This window comes from Stegodyphus dumicola, chromosome 1, assembly GCF_044657685.1.
Source record: "Stegodyphus dumicola isolate Sdum_Otavi_A_Nest chromosome 1, ASM4465768v1".
Lineage (NCBI taxonomy): Eukaryota > Metazoa > Arthropoda > Arachnida > Araneae > Eresidae > Stegodyphus > Stegodyphus dumicola.
The window spans coordinates 131,965,048-131,980,503 of NC_140768.1; the positions used below are offsets into that span (position 1 = coordinate 131,965,048).

At 33.1% G+C, this 15,456-nt stretch overlaps 1 protein-coding gene across 1 annotated transcript in view; it reads right to left on the reverse strand.

The window, feature by feature from the left end:
- Positions 1–673: 673 nt before the first annotated feature.
- LOC118196005 (carbonic anhydrase 2-like) overlaps positions 674–15,456 on the reverse strand; it is a 38,053-nt gene continuing 23,270 nt past the window's right edge. Inside the window, exons 3-8 of the mRNA XM_035367362.2 lie at positions 13,457–13,537; positions 8,963–9,130; positions 7,304–7,449; positions 4,410–4,469; positions 2,975–3,202; positions 674–1,371 (exon numbers count right to left, since the gene is read on the reverse strand). Of these exons, the coding sequence (XP_035223253.1) occupies positions 1,249–1,371; positions 2,975–3,202; positions 4,410–4,469; positions 7,304–7,449; positions 8,963–9,130; positions 13,457–13,537 (806 nt within the window). The 3' untranslated portion in view covers positions 674–1,248. The remainder of the gene's footprint in view (positions 1,372–2,974; positions 3,203–4,409; positions 4,470–7,303; positions 7,450–8,962; positions 9,131–13,456; positions 13,538–15,456) is intronic.

The following is a 15,456-nucleotide window of genomic DNA, read 5'->3' on the forward strand; positions in this document are numbered from 1 at the left end:
TCTTTCTTTATTCTTATACGTTGGTAAAGTGTGCATTTTTTGCTTTAAAAGTGATTGAATAATGTTGTTCTTATGTTCCGTTAAGGGTTTTTATGCCTTTAGTTAATCTGTATGCAATAGTTGTAAAATTTATCAACAATTTAAAAGTTGTTTAAGGGATACTAAACCAAACGAGACTGCCATTCGTTTATAATTGGAATTCTTAGTAAAATAGTGAATTAAGTCCGTTTGTGCACCTTCAGTGTCTTTTTGCCGAGTAGGACCAAAATTAAAATTTCAGTCTTATGCACCGAAACATCCGTTTTCTTGCCCGCTGTCAGAATTGCTTGGTTCTACATAAAACATTTTAATAGTTAAAAAAAAAAAATTGTAACTGTTTTTAACTGTGTTTGGTGTTTTATGTTTTCTATAGTTTTCAATTTTTAATGAAAATGTTTTGAGTTTTTATACATTTTTGCCTTACTGCGAAGGGAGAACTAAATTAAATTGAATGAGAAATATATCTCTAATGAAATTCGAGGAAATAAGTTTAAATGAAATGCAGCAGAAAGATGTCTAGAATTTAATAGGCTGTACAAGGAAGTCATGTGGTCACTACATCAGATTTTTTTCTATAATAACTATTATTTTTAAACGTGTATGTTAGTATGAAATCAAAGCTATAAATAACCAATAATATCAGAAAACAGTTTATTGAAACTACATATGGTACATTTATTCAAAACAATGTTTCAATTTAAAATTCAGAGCATTATTCTTTTTCAAGTCCGTAGCTTATCGATTAAAACGGGGATTCCTGAAAATAACTTTTAAACATCTCTCCATAAATATATTAAAAATGAAGCACCGTTCTCTAAACATTTGCTAAAAAGCAAAGGAAATAAATGCTATCAGCATGAAATAGTTTACAAACATAACAGTGTTTAGTAAGTATGCGATATTTTAAGTGAAGTTTCAGCCATTAGCGAAAAGAATTTTTATAATCTTAATTCTTTTTATCCTTGCTGGTGAGACAAATAAATATGATGGGATCAAATACAATAAAATAATTAAATAGTGCTGTAAATAATTCTTCTTGTAATGAATAAATTCTTCTGATTTTAAAATTAACCAACTTTATAAAGACTGAATTCGTAGAACTAATAATTTAAAACAATGACAATCAATACTATGCTCGTTATTCTAAAAGAACATATTTGTATGTTATTCAATTGCTCATATTTCCTTGGGAAAAATAATATGCAACTATTACTCAGACGAGTATATTTGACGATCATTCAATGGCTGTATAGGTCTATAGTTATTACTCATTTTGCATCCTGGTTTTGCGTCTTCTTGCTTCACAGAATAAATCTTACGAAATACAGCCATCTGTTGGGGAGAAAAAAAGAAATTCTTTTCAGCGATGTTAGTTAAGAAATATAGTTGATACTCATATTTAAAAACGAAATAAAATCAGCAATTTAAAGCAGATTTTAAATAGGCTGTTTTTGCAAATTTGTTGTTATTTTTTATTTTACAGTCATATTTTAATTCTTTAATTTTCGTTAGATGATATTTTTAACTCTCTGCCATTGAAAATCTGAAGGAAGTCCTTTGTAATTCTGTTTTGCCAACAGATCACGATATAGCATCTCCGTTGGGACATGGGCACCAGGAACCTCGAATTTGGAATTTGGAATTTTATTGTCTATTTCATATTTTGTAAAACTTTAACGAATTTTTGTTTAAAAAACTTATCAGTTTCTAAGCAAGTAGTGGCAACACTGTAGGGAATAAAACTCTCCAACGCGTGAGAATGTCTATCAGAAATTCTAAAGCTATGCTGTTTTTAAATATTTTTAGCATAATGTTGCTTTAGCCCAAATGCTCTCGTAACTTGTATGTGCCTGTAAATGAAAAAAAAAAAAAAACCCGTTTGGGCGCAATATAAAATTTCAAGGCTTTCAGTTTTTATTATATTTATTATTATTATTTCGGCTTTATGCGGGTTTTAATTTTGGAAAACTTTTTGAAGACAAAATGTGTTTTCGGCTTATACTGGGAAATATACCGTTGTGAAATGGCTGAAATATCTAAACGGCGGACATAGGGTTGCCATAAATTTGACAGGGAAGGAGGGGTTGCCAGATTTGGTGCTAAATGCCTTATTCCGGGATATATGGCGACATAATTGACGATATGTCTTAGACAGAACTAGAACATTCTAGAACGCATTTCATAGCTATTTTCTCGGGAATATTCTCGAAGGTAGGTTAAAGCTACGTATACCCTGCCTGTTCTGGGACAGTATAGTGTCTTGATTGAGAAATTAGCTTGAGAGCTATCGACAGAGTCGGGAGCTGTACTTTAGTGCTTTTCAGGGAAACTGCGTTACTTGTTCTTTGAGGATATGTATTGTATTTAAATCCAATACTGCATTTAGTTCGAAATTTAGAGTTACAATTTTACTACAGGAATTTCTTATGATAGTTAAAATGATAGTTAAATGTTCACAAGAGAGGTAAAAAAAATTTCGGAATGGAGGAAAACGATTTTAAGTGGGTGGAGGAAGATATAGCTTTTTTCAAATTTCGTCATTTTTGGAAGACAGATTTATAATTAATGAAAGAATTTGTTTTATTAGAATGTAGATTTATGATCAAAGAAAAGCTTATTTCAAATACTTCATTTTTCCTCTTTTTATTCAGTATTTTATTAAAAGAGAAAATTAAAATTTCTTTCTTTTCATTAAATTATGTAAATTTCTTTTATATTCATTCTTTTTGTTGACTCCCGAGACATTCTTTTTTGTACCTCTGTCTTACATACCGCATTTAAACATTATCTCATTTTAGAACTTTGTTCACTCATTTACCATGGAGATATTCTCATTTAATTAATTTATGTTTATTAAAGTGTTATTTTTGTTTCGTTACGAATCTTCAATGTGTTGGCTTTAACAGTATAATAAAAAAACAGAATCACATCTTACTTGACTTCTTCCAACGGGGATTATTTGCTTTGCAACAGACCACGTGACTCCTTCATTGCAAGGTGGAGTCGTTAGCGAACCTTGATACCGATAATATGAGACTGGGTTTTGAGGCACCAGACCATTCAAGTTAAGTTCTGATTTTAGTTTGGTACTTGTGTCTTTATAAAGGAGTTCTGGCAGTAACCTGACGATTGGATTCAAATCTTCATTGTCGTTCATATCTTCCTATTAATAAAGAATACAGTATGCTATTTTAGAAAAGTTTCATTTTATTGTATGTTTTATTTTATGATCATTAGGAGTTCTGTCTGCTGGCAATACCTTTGGGATCAAAATAACAAAGGAATCACCACACTTTATATCAAAATTTATTTTAAATCTTAGAAAAGTATTTCCATAAGCTTATATTAAACTTTGTCTCTGTTTGGGTGTACGATGATATTTATGTATTTTTATGGTGTTATACATACCGCTTTTAGTTATATATATGCTTATTTGCTGCATATTTGTAATAATTTTATTGTGTTATAAGGTATTTCTCCCGCTTTCTTAGCCTGCTTTTGTGGTGTAGTGAGCAGCACACTCGGCGCGTATTCGAGAAGTCCGTGGTTCGAGCCCCGGCGATGGCGTTGCTCATTTTTCATCTCTCCTACTTTAAAAAATACTTAATGTCTCTACAGTATATTATTGTTTAATCAAATTTATGGCCATGCCTTATGCTTTGAAATATCGTAGATATTGTTATTTTAATCCGATCATTTGAATAACTAATATAGATAAATTAGAATAGTTACAGGCAGAAATCCTACATGGTGACAATTTTTAATACCAAACTGAAGAAATTTTGTGACGTTTCGCCAACTTGGCGATATTTTGGAAGCTTCTAGAAAACACATTTTTGAAATCTTAGAAGCGACTTTTCTATAAGTTTCACGAAGTGACTGTGACACCTTGTGCTACATATATTACGGCTACCTTGGAATTCTGAGTCTCTTCAGTTATCCCGTTTGGAAATTAGCGGTTGTATTAGACTTCTGCTTACTGGTTGCTCCTTTGCTTTGTGAGTGACTTTAAGGGCCTGTAATATTTCTGGCGTGATAAGGAGAATTCACCTTGCATGCGATGTTCTCCTTGAGACATTTATAGCCGTTTAAAGTATTGTATGAGCTGTGATTTCTTTAAATTAAGTGTTGATTTTTTCCTGTTCATCTGTAATTGCTAAAGAAATCTCTACGAATCCTAGAACTCATTTAAATACTATCAAGAAAAATTATCAAGGCGTTATTATAAAAGAGCAACTGCATTGACTGAAAAGTTCAATAGGACAGCTAAAGATTGAAATATTTCTTACAGTCATTAAATTTCATTCAATTACATTGAAAAATGCATAAGAGGTTTATAAAGACGAAGAAATAAAACAAAAATATCTTACTTTAAGGAAGACTCCAACAACCGCAATTTCCTCGTCTTGACTCATGTGGACTAAATGCATCTGTGAATAAGAGTGCAAGTTACATCAGATTGAATTAAATTCAGCTTGAAAATTCAGTTTTCAGTTTTCATGAAAATATCCCAGTCTTTCATGGAAAGAAATGGTTTATTACATAATACAAATATCATAATTTATATTAGTAATTCTGTATTGGGGCTTAATTAAAAAGTTTTACTAAATTACACCTACATTTTTAGTTTATACTTATATATGGCACTAGCGGAAGTGCCCGATGTCAGTTAAGTTAGATTGAGAGTAATGCATCTAACCATTTTAACCTAATTTTAAGCCAAAAAATGTATCATAATTGATCAGAAATCAATAACTCGAACAAGCAAACACACAAACAGACATTCTTCTTTATACACTCTTAGACAGAGAGATAGAAAAAAAAAAAAAAAAAAAAAAAGACACGACGCACCGAGAAGATATAAAGCAAATTGGACACAAATTGATATGCATACAAGTTTCGACGGAAAATGCAAAATTTTACATTTTGGCTGCCAATGAATGAACGGTTGTCACTACAGCGCATCTGATCTGCGCAACTGGCAAGATATTTAAGAGGAGAAATTACGATTCCAGGTCATAAAATTCTTCACGAATTTCATTCCGTGTACTCTGGTAGACAGTAACAATGCCTCGCATACAGGTGCGCGAACGATATGCACGAATGTCAGAATTTGAGAGAGGTCGTGTAGTCAGGCTGAAAGAAGCCTGTTGGTCTTATCGACAAATAGCTCGACATTTGAGCAGGAGCGATGCCACTATTAGACGATGTTGGCAGGAATGGGTGAACCATGGCCGCACACAGCGTTAAGAAGGAAGCGGTAGGCCTAGAGAAACGATAGAAATTGAAGACCGAGCAATCGTCAGAGCGTCACTTACAGCCCCAGATGCATTATTATCATCGACTGTACGTGCAACTAGTGCTTCAGTTACCGCAAGGACCATTCATAGACGGCTCACAGAAAGGGAGCTGAGGTCGACCCCTGTACAACGTCAAACCCGTTTGCAGTGGGGTCGGGCTCATTCGCACTGGAATGTCACTGACTGGAGTAGGATAGTCTTCAATGGTGAGTCCCGCTTTGAACTGAGCCGCGATGACCAGCGAAGGCGAGTCTGGAGACGCCCCGGACAGCGGTGCGATACCTTCCGGCAGACAGGCCGACAACCAGGAGTGATGGTCTGGGGTGCCATTTCATTTCACAGCAGGACCCCTTTGGGATGTCATCCGTCGCAACCTTACAGCACAGCGGGACGTTCTAAGGCCCGTTGTGTTGCCCTTCCTGTCCCGCCATCCTGGGCTTACATTTCAGCAAGATAATGCCCGCCCCCACACTGCACGTGTTTCTACTACTTGCCTTAGTGCTTACCGAACATTACCTTAGCTAGCAAAGTGGCCGGCTCTCTCTCCTATTGAGCACGTTTGAAGCATTATGGGCATGGCCCTCCAACCAGCTCGGGATGTTGACGATCTAACGCGCCAGTTGGACAGAATTTGGCACGATATCTCTCAGAAGGACATCCGCAACCTCTATCAATCGATGCCAAGCCGAATAACTGCTTGCATAAGGGCCAGAAGTGGACGAACGCGTTTCTGACTTTTTCACTTTGTGAAGCTCTATTACTTCAATAAATCATCCAATTTTTCTCAAACTGTAATCATTTGTTTTTATGTACATGTACATCACTTCTACCGATTTTCGGTCCCATTCAGATAACTCCTTCCTGGCTCGTCGTTTTTTTTTTTTTTTTTTTTTTTTTTTGTCTAAGAATGTTATTATAGATTTTGTAAAACTTACAAAATTTTGATTAACAAAATCTACGATTTGAAAGCGAGTAATAGCAACACTTTTCAAAATAAAGCATTCTTATCTCCAACGCGCGAGACTGTTGCCACTCGGAAAAATGAGTGCGAAAATTAGCGCTTTCAGAGTTTTAAATTAATATTTCGGCTGATTAAAGTCGGACGAAGATGGGAATAGTCGAAATGGATTTCCCCGAATTTTTGGAATTGCGAATAATTGTTTGGCAATGCTATTTTTATTTCATCGTGAAACTTGGAAATTTTTTAGTAACAAACTGTAGGATTTGAAAGCGAGCATTGGCAACAACTTTCGAAATAAAGCAGATTTTCATCTCCAGCTTGAGAGACTGTTGCCTCTTGGAAAAGTGACGGCGAAAATTGTTGTTTTTCCGAGTTTCTAATTAATAGATTTTAGTTACTTTTTTTTGGAAAAAAGTGGACGTCAACCTTTTCCTGTATCCAGAAAATAATTGTAGAAAGTTTGGTGACGATATCTATAGTAGTGGTTGAGTTATTAGAGGACAAACAAACAGACGTTCTCCTTTGCATGTACAGATAATGAAATAAATATCTTCAGTTATAATAAAAGGATGTTTTTGTTATTTCGATAAACTGGACATGCATATTAGAATTTTGTAATATTAACGGTTACTCAATTCTCTTTACAAAGAATGTAAATTTTTCAAAGTTGTTTTTATTTTTATGCAAATAACTTTATCTAGAAAAGAGTCAAAGGACTGTAATTAAGGATACTTTTAAGTTATTAAAATATATTTAAAATTAAGAAAACTCAAACTACGTAAATAACTAAAACAAAATTTTATTTTTATTCTTTCGGTCTTTGTATTTTCGTTCAAGCTTTATCCTAAATGGATAACTTTTACGAGATTCAATAAAATTTTTAGATACAGGTTTCATAATTTAATTTACTTAATTTAATAAAAACCATGCAAATCATTTTTAAAATTATGCGAATTGAAATTTATTTGTGGCAAACAAAATATTAGAAGCAGAATATGCGTACCTCCATCGCATACTGTACACCATCCAAAGTATGTTCTGATCCTCGATAATATACGTCTCCCCAGTGGAAGTGTAGCTGTGCTAATCTGTATGTTGTGCCTCCTATATTTATTATGCGATCTTTGTTATCCGTCGGTGTTAGTTGCACTGAAGTTTGGAAAGACAAAATGATTAAAAAGAATCACATTTCGAAAAAAGGACTTGAAATTTGAAAGGATACGCAAACAACGTCATAAATGCTTTATGTTGGATACATGAAATTATAATTTTTCATAGAATTTTTCTTTCATTAATGGACCACAAATTTAAGTGTACATAATTTCATGCATACTTGCTTAGTGTAATTCTCCGATTCCTATACTGTTTCGTTAGATGTGTAAGTTACTGCCATGATGAGTATAGCGTTTAACGGCGTTGGCTACTAGAATTTCCCGCTGAAAATCAATCCCTAACTCAGCATTTTTACAAGGAGGTATTTTTTAATTAAGAAATAGGATAATGCGAATTAGGAAGCAACTTTCAAATTCTGAGAAATGACTTCTGTTACCCGATAATGCCTCATACAATATTGTCTGTACAACAATATCTTGCTAAGTATCCAGTTCCAATGATAAATCACATGCCATATTCTCCAGACATATCGCCAGATGATTTTTTTAAACATTTAAGAAATAAATGTTACAAATTTATTTAATTTTATAAATTTAACTCTAGCGAAGTCTCCCGTATCGTCTGTGCATTCAGACATTGGCAGGTCCCCCGAACACCTGTGTCCAGTTTCTATCTGGTGTTTTCCCCCATCACACTAGTGCACGGTTTCAGGTGTTGTTATCAAAAGGAGTTGTTAAATGACTCTCCTATCATTCTTTTGAAGTGACTAAAGAAGTTTTCTTAGTTGATTGCACCTTCTATCTCCTTTATTTAGCATCAACGTTCAGCTACTGATGGTCGCAGTTGCAAGCCTGTCCTAAGGGGAAACTGCATGCAGTGGGTGAAACCGCAGAAAGAGCCCCAAAAGAGAAGTAATCACTTCACTTAAGTAGGTTGTTGTTAACACGTTGAGCGGGGCGCCGAATTTGCTGTTCTTTCCGTTCAGCCAGCAGCAAGCTAAGCCGTATTTTTGTTTATAATGTTTCAATACATTTTATTAAAACTAAATTTGATCACATTTCATTGAGACTATATTTATTTTTTAACTTTAATACTGTCGGTCCCGCGGACCGACGCCGGTGAAACGAAAATTCCAGTGCCGGTCCCCAGGGACCGACGCCGGCCACACGGAAAATTCACTGCCGGTCCATAGAGACCGGCGCCGCGTTCAACGTGTTAACGCCGTTGCATTCTACGTGGCAGCGGTAAAAAGAAGTCCTTTTCGAGAGAAATTACTATACACGTGCGTTTCAGATGTTTGAGAGGAACCGGTTTTGGCTTCTATCGATGCGAAAGAGTTAAACGTTGTGCTTCAGTTTAATTATTATTTTTTACACTCAATAATCATTTACAGAAAGCGATGAATGTCACAGGTGCTATTATTGTAAACAAATATGAAAACATTCTGGAATGAATAATTTATATAAATCGGTAATTATATGAGAAGTCAGAATGCAAGGTTTATTAGGCCGTTGTTTCCAAGAACATTTTCATTAAATGAAATGGTTACCTGTATGCCCATTATTTTCTACTTTAGCCGAAGTCACGGGAACATTATAGTTTTCCAAAGCAAGCTTTTTCAGGGTCTCATCGGGTACAGCACTTTCGCTGTATATAGCAACAGGAGATTGCTTCCTACCATAACAAATAGGATATTTCTCTCCCCAAAATGATGGACCTACAAATTAAAAAAGAATGACTATAATCATTTCTAAAAAAGTACATTTCGCTCTAGGGAAAAGATACCGATTTTGAAAACAATATTTGTAGTAAAAGTCGTTAGATAAATCATTGCAGAGAAAAAAAAAATCTGATGTGTACACCACATTGCTTTCCTGTGCCGCCTGTTAAATTACAGACGTTTTTTAACTCCATTCAATCTTATTTACTCGGTTTATTCTGAGTTAATTAACCAATCACATCCGAAAATGGAAAATGACACAAAAAACTGCAAATTTTGAAATCCTTTAAATATCCCGTTCGATTTTCTGGTATTGGAGCCAAACCTCTTAAAATTTTGTTTTTTCAATAACGAGTATAAAACTTTCCCAAGTATGAGTACAGGAAAAGGGAGATCGCATTAAAAGTTAGATTTCGCTGTTTGACGAAAATTATTTTTTCTTTTAATTTGACAGATAATCATAAGAAAACATGATTATTTGCATGACTTAAAACACTTATGGAATTGGAAGTATTAGACTGCGACCAACGATTTCTTTTTAAGGACTTTTAAGCCGGTAAGGGGGTAGACTGCGACCAACGATTCCTTTTAAGGACTTTTAAGCCGGTAAGGGGGTTAGAAAGGAACCTGCACAAATAAATGCTACAATATTTCCTTATACAAAATTGTTTACTTTTCTGTTTTGCCGGCGCAGGCGATAAAGTCGGAAATAATGGTAAAACTGATGCCAAACGGAATATCTTCGCAGGTAACCTTTTACGCCTCATCTTCAAAACAAGTCGCAGCCATTTCTTATCAGATTGTTTCTTTAAATACTGCCGTACAATTACATAGAATTTTTACCCAGATAGTTCAATTTTATGCCCTGAGGCCATTCGCGGTAATTAAGTCGATTAAGATGCAATCACACCACTCACCTGAAGGCGAAATTATAGAAAAGGTAAAGTCAAGGGTTAAATTCATCAATTATGATGAGAATGCACTAGCGAAATACAGCACTGCGGTTAGTAAGATATTCGTACGAATTGAAATAATTCCTGCATTTAAACTTGTATTCCAAATTAAGATTTAACTTGAAATTAATGTAGATAATTACTGAGAGAATTAGATTTTTGTAGCGTAGTTTACGTGAGATGAGAGCACTTTGGGTCACCTGATATGAACCAGCCCATCAGGGTGTTGAATCATGAAAGCATAGTAAATTCTTAAATTAAAATCTTTTTGCAAATTTATTGTCTTTAGTTATTGGCTTTTTTACAAAATTTTAAACGATATTAAAATGTTTATGCCTTCAAAATAAAAAATTCTTAGAACTAACATTTGTTAAAATTTTTTATGTGTATACTTGTATACGGTATGTTTTCGCCAATAAAGTCTGCTTGGCGAGATTTGCGCCGGCGAAACAAAAATTACCTAAAATTGCCATGTTCTACGACTAGTAATATTTGAGTTCTGCGAGAAATATATACGTAAATACGTACGATGATTGCAAAAACTACAGATTACATCAAAATGGGCTTGATTAATTAATTTTAAAGGGTGATTATCAATGCCACATCCGTACGTACAAATTTCGCACCCAAAAAATTGTCCGAATGGATATTTCCGTTCAAATATGATAACTTAAATTTTTCATAATTGCAATGCTTCCTTGACTTCTTACAAGGAAGTAAAAATTCCTTAGTTTTTTTCAGTTATTCTGGAGGGTTTAAAAACGTTGCTGTATGTTTAATAATATTCATGCGATTTGGCAAGTGTTGCAGCTGAGTGAACATAAGATGTTCAAATTATTCTTCAAATATAATCAAACTGTAATTGCCTAGTTACTGGGGATTTAAAAAATGCAAAGACATTTATTAACAATTTACTGTGATCGCCGTTATTTTGTAAGTCACTATTACCAAAGGACCAGTAATAACTACTGGAACATTGTTAGCATTGTTTCTAAAGCACTATCAAAAGATTTTTGCATTGCCACATATTACGTACCTAATATAGAAATGTTGCTTTCGTAAGGCCTTCCTTGTCATGTGCCTTCGTAGAGTTACTGGAAAGCATATTAGGCTAGCGTTTGGGATTTCGATAAGAGAGTTGCGCATATTACACATCTATTGCTTCGAAATAAAATAACTTATGGTCTTTACAGTTTTATTTTAACTAATACCAATTTGATTTATTTTGCTAATTTGCCAATGTGTGCAGCTAATATTTTTCTTTATTACTAATGAATTTGTAAGATAGATGATGAGTGGAATTTCCTTTCCCCAAAAATTACTGTCTAAATTTGCTAACATTTTGTACTTTTGTTTTAATCAGTAACTTTTTTTAAGTTGTTACTGATGGTTTGATTGTTGTTACTGAAAAACTTCATAAGCACCCTGCTTTATATATATATATATATATAAAATATTTTATGATACAAATTTTAAGAACTAAGTCCTCTTTTTTTGTTTTTTATTTTATATTTTTTAATCAAATTTTCATTTATTTCTCTTATTTTTTTCATTTCTTGGATTACTTCTGTTTACAGTTGACTAGATCCACTTGAAATAAATATACATATATTTAATTTGTCTATTATTTCGCATTTTTTAAAAATTTGTCTATGTTTTTGATGCTATAATTTTGCATTTTTGGCACTGCTTGCTTCTGCCTGTAGGGACTGTACTGAGAAAAAACACTGATTATTTTGATAGTTTTTCTAAGATAACTTTTTAAATTTTAAACTTTAATTTGCTTCTTTGTGTGTTTAGATACAAGCTGTTTAATTTATTTACTTTTTTCGTTGCACCAACCCCTTCTAATTACGGTGCAACGAAAGATGTAACTTTAATTTTAATTATTGCTTTTGCCATATTTTGCTCCCTCCCATTTCTTGCAGTTTACTCCTTTGCGTCTGCTGTTTAGTTTTTGCATGCGGTTTATTCCGAATTTAATATGGGATGAATTTTAAACGCATTCTTTACTTTTCTTTTCTTTTGCTTTATTACCACCGCTCGTGCTGCTATCAGCGCGCAAGTTTTTATTTTGTATTTATTCCATTTTTACATACATATGTGTATATTTTGAGTAAATAATATTAAATTGTGTTTTGTTTCATTAATGTTCGATAGATTTCTTTACATATGTTGTCAGTACTTGTGTTTCCCTTGATTTGCTTTGGAAACACGATGTGTCCTGAACAGGAACAGGGAGCTTACTCATGCTATGTTCAACAATGTGTGGAGTAGACAACACATGCAGGAAGGGTCTACGAAACCCTTTATTTTCAATACTTTACAGGTATTCCCGAACTTCGGGATACAGAGACCAACCAGTTGTGGTCTGAACGTAAGAATCTAAAACTTCTAACTAAAACTCTAACTAAAAGCTAACTTTGAATTAGTATACAAATGCCTAGCACTAAGACTGGCCTTTATTTAAAAGGGTACGTATGTAGTACGCCGAGCTGCTGAAACTACGATGCGTTTTCAAATATCAAGAGGGATAAACCTCTAAAGGCAACCAGCAACTGAGTGAAAACTCGTAGAACTGCAGTGGCAAGCGGCTTACTTCCTAAATCTGCTTCTCTCTCCCTCTTGGCATAAACCACAACTTAAATACTTGGGCGTTAGCAAGACAATTTGCATAAACAAGTTAAAGCATTTAATTCTGGCCGGAAGTAGAAAATAAGAAGTGATAGTACAGTTTTAAAATAAAATAAATGTTAGTAAAACTTAGGATCCTTACAATGTACTCTCTTTAAATTTTTTTCAAACAATTACATACGTTATTTCAACATTTTTCTGTGTACGTTGCTTTTTGCTTTTAGAAAAGTAATTAGGAGCAAATGTTGAAGTTCTTAAAATTGAAATTCTTTTTTATTTTGTGCTATATTACAGATTTACTTTTGTGAGTCGATAATAGCAAGTATTATTTTTACTTGGATATAAATGTGAATTAATTTTGAATTTTTTATATTTAAAATAAATTAATACAAAATTTTCTTCGAAGTTAGAAATATAATCATAAATTTTCAGATTGCAACATAGTTTTATTAAGTTTATTTACTATTTTATTTTATTTATTTTTCTGGGACATTTTAAGCATTTTTTGCCAATAAAATAAAGTTTGTCACCTTGGGTTACCAGCTTAGCATGTTTATTCTTAGTATATCACTTAGTATGTTTCTACACGATACTTTTAAAAACTCACCTAGGCATGCCACAAAATAAGTCTAATAATTTACAATAGTTTTTAAATATACCTCCAAACTTCAGAAGTCTTTCAGCTTTCCGTTCATCAGCTTCCAATCAAAGAATATCTCTCCCTTTATACACTTACCATTTTTTCCACCGTAACTCCATGGTTCTTTTGCTTCTGCGGGACAACTAGATAACCCAACAAGAATTCTTGGTAGACATTCTAAAGTAAAACAAAGGATATATATTATTACATTCAAGAATATGTGATCTAATATAAACAACTATAAATTATTCGGTTATATGCGTAACTTTATATTAGTTGCAAATGTGTCTGTGTTGGTAGACAGCGAACTCAGCGAGAGTGTGTGAAATCTTAACAAGCTCTTTCGGACGACCGTTATAACCTGAAACCTTTCAGATTATTATTATTATTTTTAAATTTTGGAAAGAACAATTTTTTAGAAATGCAAGTGTATGACGGTTATGTAGGGTAGTACCCGTCATACATTTCTACATATTTACTACTTGTGGAATTTGGCTCAAAGAGCAAATAAAAAGTAGTCAAACTGCACCGAATCTTTTCCGTTTTGATAGTAACTTTTCTGTTTCATTTTTTATTTTATTTTTCAAAATAAAAGTTATTACACTTTTATTTTATTTTTCAAAATAAAAGTTATTACACTTTTATTTTGAAAAATAAAATAAAGAGCTGATGAACCCACTGATGTAGAAGCTGCACTATACAGCAAAGCTGCATTTCGAATTTGACATTTATTAAGAAAAATTGCGTGTATACTTTCCTGCTTGATGGCATTTCGTTTAGTTTATTTCGTACATAAAATTCCTAGAGCTGAAAAAAAAAATGGGATTTTAGTTAACTAAGTAGCGTGTCAGTAACTGCTTACTTACCCTAAGAATGTAAAATAAATGCTTTAAAAATAGATTTCAATTTTAATTTTTAAATTCCTGTGTTATCTACAGGTGTATTAAATTTCGTAAAATAAATTACTTATTCATATGAGCATAACATACATACTGAGCATATTCTAAGGTATTTACTATTAGGAAGGAAATAAACAATATTTTCATTTGCAAACAACAGCAAAATTTTTATATTTACAAACAATTTTAGTAATCTTTCACAGAAACTGGTAGTATTAAAACAAAACTTTATATTTTAAAGAGAAAAATCTTTTGAATACTTTATTTGATATCAAACTGTCACTCCTGATGTTAGATTTTTTTTATTTAGATAGACACTTATGCGATGTGCATGCGTTAAATACTGATACATGTACACTTATGCAATGCACATGCTCTAAACTCTGATATATGCATATTAACATAACGCATTCGGTTAAGTATCGACAATGTTCTCTAGAAAACGTTTCTGACAAAAATAGGTTGATATTCATTATCAGGTTCTTGGGAAGGCCTGTTTTAGATTTCATGTCACTCATCCGTCCTTAATTTCTAATTGCTATCACCTTTATTGTTGTTTATTATTAAGCCGAAGGAGTGTTAGCTCAAAAGGGCTATTAATTTCGTTTTGGCATTTTGCGTCGATTCACTTTCTGCGTTGTTTCACTTTTCAAACTGTTGCCACCAAATATTATCGCCCTGTGGTATATTTACAGAAATTAAATAATGACAATCTGCATAAATGTATGTATGTTTCTCGCAGCGTGATAGAAGAACAACGGTACCTAGAGCCATCAGATTTTGAATAATGTAATCCTCCTCCGAATACAGGCATCTGGAAGCCCAAATTTGGAATCTGTTTTGTTATCTATTTCATATTCTGTAAAGTATTTATGAGTTTTTATTAAGAAACTCGACGATTTCGAAGCAAGCAACGGCAACACTGTACGGGGAAAAACATTTTTATCTCCAGCGCGCGAGACTGTGTATCGGAAATTCTAAAGATATGCTCATTTTAAAATCATTTTGCGATATTGCTGTTAAATTGAATTTTATGGATTAAACGCGAAGAACATGATATTTAATAAATAAAGTTAACACAGAAAATGTTAAAAAAGGACCTTATGGACGTAATGTAAAATCTGAAAGCTCTCAGATTTTTTTTAAATTATGTTTAATTTACTAGATTGTGTCGCCTACTGTGGCTGTAGCCGTTAG